General features: G+C 35.1%; 1 protein-coding gene across 5 annotated transcripts in view; it reads left to right on the top strand.

Annotated features, from left to right (window-relative positions):
* LOC145675673 (uncharacterized) overlaps positions 1-12561 on the top strand; it is a 30824-nt gene extending 18263 nt beyond the window's left edge. For 4 of the 5 annotated variants that reach the window (XM_081746261.1, XM_081746260.1, XM_081746259.1 and 1 more), the window contains exons 2-3: positions 1545-2096; positions 11404-12561. In XM_081746261.1, coding sequence (XP_081602387.1) covers positions 1654-2096; positions 11404-12517 — 1557 coding nt within the window. In that variant the 5' untranslated portion in view covers positions 1545-1653 and the 3' untranslated portion in view covers positions 12518-12561. Of the gene's footprint in view, positions 1-1544; positions 2097-2127; positions 2926-11403 lie in introns of those variants that run through there. The other variant, XM_081746262.1, reaches the window with a different exon arrangement.
* Positions 12562-12567: the final 6 nt, after the last annotated feature.

The raw sequence follows: 12567 nt of genomic DNA, 5'->3' as shown, positions 1-12567 counted from the left end.
AAAATGGTTATGTAGAATATAACATAGTTCTATCACCTTTTATTTTACTTGAATTTTCAAAAGAAATTAAACTTTACGTTAGCACACATACCGATAGAACTGTTCGGTGTTAAGATTTGGAGATATTAACTTTGATGTTTAAAATATCGAAAAACGTCATTACATGGCTAAACAAAATTACCGCGATAGCCGATATAGTTTTATGTAACGTTTCATTTCAGTCAATTATACCATATACCTACGCTCGGAATATTTCTGTTGTTTCGTTAATTTAAGGGCTTTTACGCTGAAATCTGGAAAGTTAAAGTGGGTATATGCCCTATTATAACACTATATAAGACCTCTATAGCTGTTCTTTTGTTAGCCTTAACGGCTTCTGTGCGAAAAAATCGTTCATTTCTGGTAAGAAATCCTGTTGTTAAGATCCAACATTAACCAGTAAATCCAAATCTCACATTATATTGGTACTAAAATAAGCGCTATACATCTGTGTAACCAATACCATAATTTACCACAGGATGTATCCACTGACAATTAACTACTGGAAGAACGAGAATACCCAAAATGGGCAAGACTTGTAAATCAACACCTTCAACAAACAACAAGGAGGACAAAATAAATGTAACTACAAATTGCTAGCGTTACATTTATTTGAGTAAAGATAAAGGCTACAAAAACATGTAACTCTTTGTTCAAAATCTTATAGTAAACGTTGAAAACCTTATACATTTTTAAGTCGAAAATTTGTATAACACAGCTTCTCATATTTTACTTTAGTAATATAAGCTAGTAATGTAACGGAGAAAGTTTGAATTTTGGCGTTTTGTGTTCTGATGGAACACTGATTGTTCGTTGAGATTCCCAACTTTATTTAGAAAGAAATCACAAAAACGCAAGTGTCGTACTCTAATAAAATGGAACTATGTATAGCAGAAAAAAATAATGTACATGGAGCATGTAGCCGTTATTTTTATATTTGAAAGAGAAGAATAAGATATTAGATTTTGTTTTAGCAAATGGAAAAGTAAAGAAAAAATCGGATATTGAATACTATATTTCGATACTCCGGTATGGCTCTGTATTTCCGGTATTTAGGTACATCGATATTTTGGCACGAGTTGTAGGAAAACTTCGGAAAATTGAGAATACTGGTTTCAGCGTTTACATCCTAGTCTGACCCCAACAATTCCACCCACTATCTGGGGCCGCGGTGGCTCAGTGGTAGAGCGTTCACCTCTGGTGCTTGGGGTCCCGGGTTCGATCCCAGCCCCCGCCAAGTGAACCTTGTGGTGGACAAACACCGTGTGCGTGGGTTTTCTCGGGGTTCTCCCGTTTCCTCCCACTTTCTTCATTCCACCAATTTCATTCATCACTCATCATCACCGTCTCCTTTAGCCTAACCGGCATAACCGTGGGACGTAAAACTCAAAGATTTCATTTCCACCCACTATCTCCATTTCACCTGAAATAGTAGTTACTCTTTTCTCCCAACCGGTTCATATTTTTTTTTAAACTCTGATAATATATTTTTTTGTTGCTTTCAGATTTGTTTGGATTCGTTTAACATTAAACTCTAAATGTTTTAAATCTCCAACTTGAACGTTTCATTCTTTGCGACAAGCCTTTCATTATTTCAAGTTTGCTTGTAATAAAATGGAAATGAAAATAGAAGACGTTCCTGTTAAACTTGAAATAAAAACAGAAAGCCAGTCATTTGAGGAATGTAATTATGAACTATGTACTATTAACACTAATGATCAAAAGGATCCTCTTGCAGTACCTTTGGAATGTAAGAAAGGGGAAAGTGGAATGGAAGGAGAGAATATAGCTTCAGAAAGTAATGTGGGTGATACAATATCAGGTTGGAAATTATCTTCGAAAGCAATATGTTTAGTCAAGTGTTTATCAACAGCTGAAGTACTAGTAAATGACAAAAGTTTTCACAATAACATCAAGCCAAAATTCTCCGATCTTACACACAACACGAAAGAATCATGCAGCCACATCTCAGCCACTATTGGAGATATGAACGATGACGAAGAAGACATTGAAGTAATTGATAATCGAGAAGAAAGTAACAATGCTCAGGCCCCCAGGTACGTTTAAATGCATTTTTTCATCAGATCTATATCTATATACATATTTTTTCTTCACTTGCAATACTTAGTTTAATATTCATTTTGTTTTGTTAACTTTAAACTGAGTTAATGGAGTTGTTAATATTTGATCACAGAAAATAACGCAATCTGATGCTTAGCTTTCTAAGAGGTGAGACAGTTCAGTAGTGAAATATGTATCCAAACGTAGCGGAAAATCGGTATGCACCTACTTTTCTAAAAAGACTTGAGTGTCAAGATTAAACACAGACACGCTTCTGGCTAATCTCAGCAGCTATTCTTCTTATAAAAAATGGTCGCAAGTAAAACGATCACTTAGTAATACTTCAAAGAATATGTAAAACTTCTCTGAAGTCTCAAGATTATTTAAGTTTTCTGAAATACTAACTGCAAGGGGAAGTATGTTTATTTTGTGATAAACCCTACCATGTCAATTAAGGCAAATCCGTTTGAATTTGCGGAGAACTTTTCGACTTCCTGTTGCATTTGGAGAATGTAATTATGAACTATGTACTACTAACACTAATGATCAGAAAGACCCTCTTGCAATTCCTTTGGAAGGTAAGAAATGGGAAAGTGCAATGGAAGGAGACAATATAGCTTCAGTCAAGTGTTTGCCAACAGCTGAAGTACTAGTAAATGCCAAAAGTTTTGACAGTGACATCAAGCCAAAATCCTCCGATTTTACACAGAACACGAAAGAATCAAGCAGCCACATCTCGGCCACTATTGGAGATATGAACGGTGACGGAAAAGACACTGAAGAAATTGGTAATCGAGAACGAAGTAAGAGTGCTCAGGACCTCAGGTACGTTTAAATGCATTCATTTCATCAGAATTATATCTATGTAAATATTTTTTTTTCGCTTGCAATACTTAGTTTAATAATTATTTTTTTTTTCGTTTACTCTAAACTGAGTTAATGAAGTTGTTAATATTCGAGAACACAGAATATCCCAATTTCATGCTTAGCTTTGTAAGAGGTGAGACAGTTCAGTAGTGAAATATGTATCCAAACGTAATGGAAATCGGTATAAACCTCCATTTGTAGAAACACTTCAGTGACAAGATTAAGTACAGACACGCTTCTGACTATTGTCAACGGTTATTTTTCTTATAAAACAATGCTCGCAATTAAAATGGTCATTTGCTAATACTGTAAACAATATATAAAACTGCTCTTTAGTCTCAACATCATTTAATATTCGAGTGTTCTGAAACACTAACTGCAATGGGAAATATGTTTATTTTGTGGTAGATAAGTCGGTTATATATTTTATATTATCAGGAACAGTCATTCACCGCCTTGAATATTACTTTCCACTCTAATTCCATGATCCAAAAGCTTGTATTGGTTTATTTATCGGTTCTGAAACTGAAACAATATTTTATATAGAAAACTCCTCAGTGTAAAAAAATGCCAAGTGCGGATCACACGAGGGAATTACACTGTTCGACAAAATTCAACTTCAAAAAATGTTTCTACATAAAAGCAGGTGTTCTTTATAGTTTTCGAGCTGCTGAAAACGAATCTAATCTTAATTTTGATCCTGCACCCTCAGGTTTTGAAATAATGTCAGTTATAATAGATTTTGGCTAAAATTTTAAGGAAATCGCAGAAGGGCAGGTTTGAAGTCCTTCTGCTCCTTTCCTAACTATCCCAGAATAACAAATGACATCTCCTTGGAAAAAGCATGGAACACACATTCCAACGGTAAACATTTATTATCCATCGCTCTCAATGTGTAGAAGAAGAAGCAAAATATTAAAAACTGGGAAAAGCGTTTTTTTTAACAAATTTAGAGAAGTTTGCAACACTAACAGTTATGCTACGCAAACATAAGCTCAGTAACCCATATCCCATACATTCAGGTGTGCTATATTAAAAACTCAAAGAGATATCTCAAACACAAGGGGAGTAAAACAGTGTGAAAGAAATTTAAAAAGGAAGGAAAATTTAATATTTAGAGAAATGGATAAAAGTTTGCAACACTTACACTTATGATACTTACACATAAGCTCAGTAGAACACATCCCGGGTCATTATATTAAAAGTGTCATAGAGAATGTTGTTTACTAGGCGAGAAAAAATGGTTAACTCGAGTAAACAAAGAAATACTTGTACAATATGCATATTCACATTGTGATACAGAAACATATATATGTGATCAAAGAACACTACATATGATTCACCTAGTTCATTGTTTTGCGTTTGACCTTCATCGGTGTCCCTAACCAATCCCCAACAATAGTCCGCAAGCATATTCGGTTTCCATCCACTTTGGTAACGTCTTTCTATTGCTACTATTGTTTGGTGAAACTTTTCGCCATGCTCATCATTTACCTCGCCGGGATTCGGTGGAACGAAGTCTAGATGACTGTGTAGAAAGTGAATTTTCAGCGACATGTTGTATATATGCTTTCTCTAATTATTCAACAAGTTGCTCAAGAGAGTTTTTGTAGTTCTCATCCTTTGTCTTGTCTAAGAAACCGTAACACAAACTCCTAAATGATACCCAACAATGCATCTCAAGAGGGCTAAGCGCTGAATCAAAGTTATGATCCCGCATTAGAACACTTATCTCAGTGTCGACAAACACACCAGCCTTCACTTTGTTAGCGCTGAGATCCGGAAATTTAGTGTCAAATACTAAAATCCAGCTCCAATCATGTCCATTCAAACCACAAGTGATTTCATAAGGCCAAGTTTTATATGGAGTGGAGGGAGATTCAGGAGAGTCTTCTCATTTAACTATAGAGGGGTTGCAACATTCCTAATACCTACTTGCATTGTACTGCGTTGTCGTCATTCTTTTCTCTGGTAGTGATTATTTCAGGCTCGAGAGTCCCATTCGCATAAGAAACAGCAATGTTTCGTGTATCCATTCTGTAGTCCTGTAAGTATGCTATAACTTTGAAATCGGCAACAATGTGCTACTTAAGAATATTGTACTGAACTTTTTTCAAATATACGTTTCATTATGTCATACGTTTCCTTCACCTGTGTGTCATAAGCAATTTGTAAAGTTGGGAAAATATTGCCATTATGTATTTAAACTGGCTTAGAACTGCTCTTTGAGGAGTCTATAAAAAGCCTCCACTCCTATGCCACATATGTCGTACTAAGAGCACCAAACAAACTATTGACATCAGAACAAAAACAAAGTGTATCTTCCTGTTTTAAAAAACTCTAAATGGTGCATGTCGCTTCGTGTATGAACAAGTACGTCAAGTAAATTCCATTGTTTAAGTCTGGGTCCAAGAATTTCAGCCTGCCACTAAGTTGGTTTCAAATCTCGAACAAGGTCATTTAAATCACTTTGTACTACAAAATGTAGGTTGTTTCTCTCTTCAAATTCAAAATCTGACTCTGAGCTCTCCGATTCTGAAGAAGCTACGTTTGTTTTTTCCTCTTCCAGAGACTATGCTGCTGGAGGTACAGAATTGGAATATTATCACCGTGCTTGACAGGTCTTATTGCAATCGAAATATTGTCAGGATTTTTTTTCTCCTTTCTTTTCATGCCTTGAATGTATACAGCAGAGAAGTAGCAGTCACTTACGTGGTCGACTGGCTCACGCCATATCTTCGGAACACCAAATGACATCTTACCTTGACGTTTGTTATTCGACCATGACCGGGAATGCCAGGCACACTTATTACATATTGCGCTAAATACCCACTGCCTATCTTCATCAAATTTGCTGTCTTCAAATTCGTAAGCCTTTTTCGTCAAAAGTATTATTTTTTTCCTCTTAGCCTTAACTATGTATTCAGAGACATAACAAAAATTATGAGTGGAAAACACAATCTCGAGGTATTGTGATAGTCACAAAAACACTTACACGATAGGAAGGCGTGTACAAACTCCCTGCCCCACGCACAAATCTTCGGACAACTGAGCAACAGTAGAGTGGTGACTGGGAGGGAGGAAAAATACAAAAATAAGATCAGATTCATTTTCAGCAGCTCAAAAAATAAGGAACACTTTGTTTCATGAAAGAAAATTTTTCACTGTCGACCAGTGATATCGACACCTCTTTCAACAATAATTTTTAAGGTGTTGTTTTACGAAACCCTTTCACTTATTTTTTTTTCTAATTTTAATGTAGTATCACAACCCAATCCCTACCACAACCAAAAATTCAGCTCGTGTAAATACATTATTTTAATATCTGGATGAAGTAGCTTCACTGATAAACGTTCGTGTCTCAAAATTTATATCTCACAATACCAGGTTTTATCATGACACTGTAACGCAGGCAAAGCGGCTTTTCTTGCTCTACTTTTTTTTTAACTTTTGCCATCATTAAAACCTTTTTTCTTAACTACCGCTTTCTTCTTTTCTGCTTTGTAAACAGTGACCATGTTACGGGAAAACGGTCGCCATTCGTAGATTGATCATCTCTGGCACGGAAAGTCGCGACTCGATCCCGAAATCCTGACAATTAGGCTTTGTGATTTACGAACACTGTTTGGATTTCTCGGAATTGTCTTATGTCTCCCACTTTTCTCACCCGCCATTGCCATTCATCTAGTCATCATCGTCATGTAAACGTGCAACAAAATCAGTAACAGATCATATCGGTTACATTACGAAAATAAAAATAAATGTAAACAGTATAATCGCCGTCTGCTGCTATTACGATACGCAGTCGCTCCGGCATACTTGCAACAAGCGTAGAACAGTGACCAGGCCTAAGTCAGTAATACTGCAGCATCTCGGTCGCACGGGGTTCTAGAACTTCCTGATTAATGTCTTATCTTTCCTACCACTCCTGCACCATAAAAGCCCAAAATTTTGGAGTGGATTGAGATTGAGAGATCGTGGAGGCCAATCCATGCAAATGAGCTATGAATGTTCTTGTAAGCGCTCCTGCGCTTGCTATGACTTATGCATAGGGCTGTTCTCGTGCATGAATAAGAACTTATCTTGGTCTGTAAAATTGGCATTAAGAGAAGGTAAAACGCATTGTCCAGAACACCAATATATTCTCCAGTTCCAAAATACAGAGTAGGAGCTTTGAAGCGTTCTAAAGAGATTGATCGTGCCATGTTATACTGCGAAATTTCTTTATGGTTGAAATAGCTTCATTGATTCACTAAACATGTAAACCTTCAATAATAAACCTATTTCAGCAATGAAGAATATACATCAACACATTAACACGTTTTGTGTCTTCGAACGCATCCACTTCATCATGCGCACAGTACTTTTACAGCATCAATGAATTTACAGATATACCATGACTTTTTTTATGGGATCGATTCACACAGGGGATCGATGGGTTATTTTCGGAAGTGACGCCACGTAGAGTGCGTCAAACAATCCAAGTTCACAAGTCTGTGAGTGCAACGTGAGTAGTGTGCGAGGATGTACCCTACGTTAGTATACTTGTGTGCTTAAGATTACGATCTTTCGCAAAATGACCTACTAAATTAATAAAAGGAATATTTAAATAATTTTTGTTGAGGTGAAAATTTTTGTGTACTGATCTAATAATAATTTACTTGATAAAAGTATATATTAATGATTTTACTTTTGGAATATAAAAATGTTACGCTTTAACAAACATGTTTTTCTTATGTTCTTTGTTTATGTAGTGAAACTTAGTATAGTGTACGGAGAAAGCGAATTTTTTTTATATATAATGCAACGCAGAAAGTTGTGCTGGTTTATGTAGCTTAATTGTGATACTTAGTCTATTTGTAATGCAGATATTTGCACGTAAATTACAAACTTTAATGGCATATACAGTATATTAAAATACTATGTTTTAGCATTGAATATTCAATACCTAGATTATTCACTACTCTATGACTATAGCTGCAAAATCTAAATCGTAGGTAAATAGGGCCAATTTTCTAGTTTTCATTCTAAATAAACAGATTTCTTTCAAAGTTTCTATATTTCCTTTCAATACATTTGTGTGAGAGTCCGTAATATGCCAACTGCCGTACATTTTACATTTTCGACAGCAAAAGACCAAAAGTGAAATACAGGTAAAAAATTATTTCTTCCCATTTATCAGAGATTTCACAATTTCAAAAATTATTTCATATAAGCTCATTACTGTACGCACTATGAAACGATTGTGAACAAACTTTACAGTTGAACAACATAGACACTGTATCTTTTATAGAACCGTCTCGTAATTTTCATAAAATTCTTACTGGGGTTTTCGCAGTTTGCGTGTACAATTGCGAGGGTTACTTGAGAAACTGCTATTTATCTTAACGAACTGCTATTTATCTTAACGATTTACACGTGACAATTCATTTTCCACGACTGTACAGACACAGGTTGTCAGCAGTTGTACAAACAGAGTTTACACCATAATTTTATATGTGGATGGGAAAATTTAATTTATATCATAATTGTGACATGAAAACTATCGTCGTGATTTCCGCTTTATAGATACATCTTCCACTAAAGTATTAAACGATTTGTGTTTTATGATTGAATTTATTACATTCGCTTATGCAACACACTCCGTTTTAAAGGATACGGCCTAGTGTTTTACAGGGTTCCAAACCAGTTGGTTAGCCAGAACACCCAGATGTAAATGTTGAAAAGTGTTGTCGCTCAAACACTTAAAAATTTGTAAAGGAACCAAATTTGTTCCATAAATGGGCATTGACAATGTTGAAGTGACTTTTCTGCTATTATAGAAATATATGCGTGCAGACACTTACCTTCTTTTGTTGACATATTGCATCCGATTAATCCACTTAAGAATTTACACGACCTTTCGCTAGGGCCAGACTCGGGTTTTTGATAATAATATTATGCTATCGGAACAAGATGATTGTTAGTGATGATGTGAAGTTACACACTGAAAGTGAAGTCACTTGTGAACCATTGTATTTGAAAGACCAGAGGTAAGTACACTACCAATGAGCCACCAAGCCTCCCTTCCGCTACTGAAAAAACAAAAGGAACACTAAAAATCACTAAACAAACCAAATGCTAATAACAAGTTTTATCATGATTCGGTACAAAATTCAACTTCTAAATGAGTAATTCGCTGATGATGATAATTTTTAAGAATAAAGATTTTTTAATCTTCTGCAGAGACATTCACATATCTGCTTATTCACTACTAAAGCTTCAGATATAACTATGAATTCGTTTACACTGTAAGAAATTAATAAAACAAGAAAAGCTGTTAAAGAAAGAAGTATATTAGGACTTTCTGTCATTGAGCTAATTTCAGTATTCACCTGATATTTTTAGTTAAAACTGTTCTGAACCAAAATATAATAACAAAGAGAAAGAAAAGTTGTTTAAGTCGATAATATAAGCTGGAAGCGAGAAGTATATTTTCAGTGTGGTGATGCGAGGTAAATTGAATTATAATTTAATTTTTTTGCTAGATCTTAAAGTATAGAGACCGGAAAAAAATGTGAAGTGATTTATAATTATTTTTAAGCAACCTCTTCAGATTCTCCATGGAGTCTGGTAGTTAACCTGGAGGGAAACGTGTAGCATATATAATCTCAAATTCAATATATTCATTAATAAGTATTTCAAACTTTTTTTTTTCAATTTGTCCTTCCTTTTAAAGACTAAGACGGAATTTCTCTGCTTGTAAACTTTTCTTTAACGGTTTACCCAAATAATCAAAATGAATCATTTCTTTGGCTTTCCACACAAACATGCCAGTCACCATATGCCTGGCAACTCTGAAAAAACGTGTCCTTAGAAACTAATAAACTATACCTAAAGTTTTGAAAGGGCGACATCTACACCCTCACTTCTCCAGTTGTTCAACCCTAACTTGTTTTATTCTTTGATGCCGACTCTGCTTTCAGTACAAAATTTCATCTAACTGATTCAACTTTTTCATAAACTAATGCCACACATGTGGACTGGGAGATTATTCCTCATTTCCCTCTTAAATACGGTATTTTCCAAAACACTGCTGCAGGTGACAGTTTATTTTAAATGATAAACTTACTTGCTATGCCTTCTTTCCCTAACAAGAGAGACTCGTGAGATGATAAATTTCAATGTAGATTTTCAATCCTTCTTCTCTGTTTGCAATACCCATTACCATGAAAGTATCATGATAAGAACACAGATGAGGGCAGACACTCAGTATATCAAAAAAAAAAAAAAAAATATTTCAAACAATTCAGCTGCTTTACTTTTATAATGTAATTGCAACACCATTATGTCACCTTTTAATATACAGAGTGGTGCATTTGTCTTGACACGCTCTTTTAATTTTAAAGTAAGTAAGGGTAAACATTGTAGTGTTTTACGATGCATAAACACATTCCAGACGTTGTTTGATATACCTCTAATAGCAGTGTTGCAAAGCCATTATAGAATTCTTTGAGTGTTGTTTGTAAAACCATTATAGGCTTGCTGTTTGAGTGTTGTTTGTTTATTTGAGAAGCACACTGGTTTGTTTGAGTGATAAACAGACTGATACAGCATGATAACCTTGAATATTCTAGAAGCATGTCAGGTTAATATCAAAGGAAGACGAACGGGACAATGCAGATGCTGATTATCTTAGTTTTGAATCTTACAATCATAATATCAGGTATTTTTAATACATAGCTTAAGAACAGCAAGGAATTAAATCGTTGATGTTTCTGAAATGGCCTTATTTCCGAAAAGTACTTACATATATATATGTATATGATATCTAACCACGCAGATATATTTCAGTAGACATAAAGGTTATTAAGGAAATTAAAATTTAATATCTAAATCATTCCGAGGATATTACAAACGCTAATGGAGATTGCTTTATTGCTTAAAATGGTAATTTTTTTCTCAAATTTTAGAAATTGCTATAGGCTTCCTTTTTTTCTTGGTCATTATATTGATAGTTTCTGATATATCAAATTGGAAGATGTTCTGGCAAATTACTAAATTTTCTGCAGTAAAATTAACAGTATTATAAATAATCTTCAGTGACTTCGTATCCCCATTTTCAACTGTAATAAGAGATATTCGTTCCATAATGTAACATATGAAACTTGCTATGCATTTAAGTCTGATTCTTTCTATATAACGTAGATACAACCTCAGACAATACCAGAAAAGATATTCTCTTTGGAGCATTGCAATAATATGGAGACCACTCCGTTTACCTCGAAAAATTGAGTATGAGACCCTGGGAATTGTGAATATTTAGTATGATATAAGAAATATTATATGGAACAACTTCCCATTATTGTTGCATTTGTAAGCAAACGGTCGCATTTTCTTTTTTGCTTCATATCGTCTATCTCACTGTTCATTTCCTTATTTATTGATATTTTGCAGGTTCAATAAACATGCAGTTTCCAGAAAAGCGAATACGTCTATTACTCGAAAAGACTTTACAAAGAGATCAGCGTTGACAACACACATATTAACACATACATGTGAAAATTCTTACACCTGTGAAGAGTGTGGAAAGGGATTTACGAGAAAGTCAAATTTGGCAATGCACATGTTAATACATACAGGTCAAAAACCTTATATGTGCCAAGAGTGTGGAAAGGGGTTTATGTATAGGTCACATATGACTGAACACATCTTAATACATACAGGTAAAAAACCTCACACGTGCCAAGAGTGTGGAAAGGGATTTATTAAGAAGTCACAGATGGCAACACATATGTTAATGCATACAGGTGAAAAACCTCACATATGCGAAGAGTGCGGAAAGGGATTTAGGCAGAGGTCACATTTGGCAGCACACATGTTAATACATATGGGTCAAAAACCTTATATGTGCCAAGAGTGTGGAAAGGGATATACGAGGAAGTCAAATTTAGCAATACACATGTTAATACATACAGGTCAAAAACCTTATATGTGCCAAGAGTGTGGAAAGGGGTTTATGTATAGGTCACATATGATTGAACACATCTTAATACATACAGGTGAAAAACCTCACACGTGCCAAGAGTGTGGAAAAGGATTTATTAAGAAGTCACAGAGGGCAGCACATATGTTAATACATACAGGTGAAAAACCTCACATATGCAAGGAGTGTGGAAAGGGTTTTAGGAGGAGGTCATATTTAGAAGGACACATGTTAATACATATGCGTAAAAAAACTTTTATGTGCCAAGAGTGTGGAAAGGGATTCACGATTAGGTCCACTTTGGCAAAACACATGTTAATACATACAGGTCAAAAACCTTACATGTGCCAAGAGTGTGGAACGCGATTTAATCAGAAGTCAACTTTGACAACACACACGTTAATACATACAGGTATGCGCCGTCACCAATGCCAAGTGTGTGGACACATATTTAGGCACAGGTCAGCTTTAATAACACACATGTTAATTCATACAGGTGAAAAACCTCACACGTGCCAAGAGTGTGGTAAGGCATTTAGGCAGAAGTCACGTTTGACATTGCACATGTTAATACATAAGGGTTAAGAAACATCACATGTGCGAAAAGTATGGAAAGGGAATCACGATGAGGTCCA

Source organism: Thermobia domestica, chromosome 18, assembly GCF_964235325.1.
Source record: "Thermobia domestica chromosome 18, izTheDome1.hap1.1, whole genome shotgun sequence".
Taxonomy (NCBI): domain Eukaryota; kingdom Metazoa; phylum Arthropoda; class Insecta; order Zygentoma; family Lepismatidae; genus Thermobia; species Thermobia domestica.
Note: the sequence above shows the minus strand (reverse complement) of the source record. Positions and strands in the feature narration are given on the sequence as shown.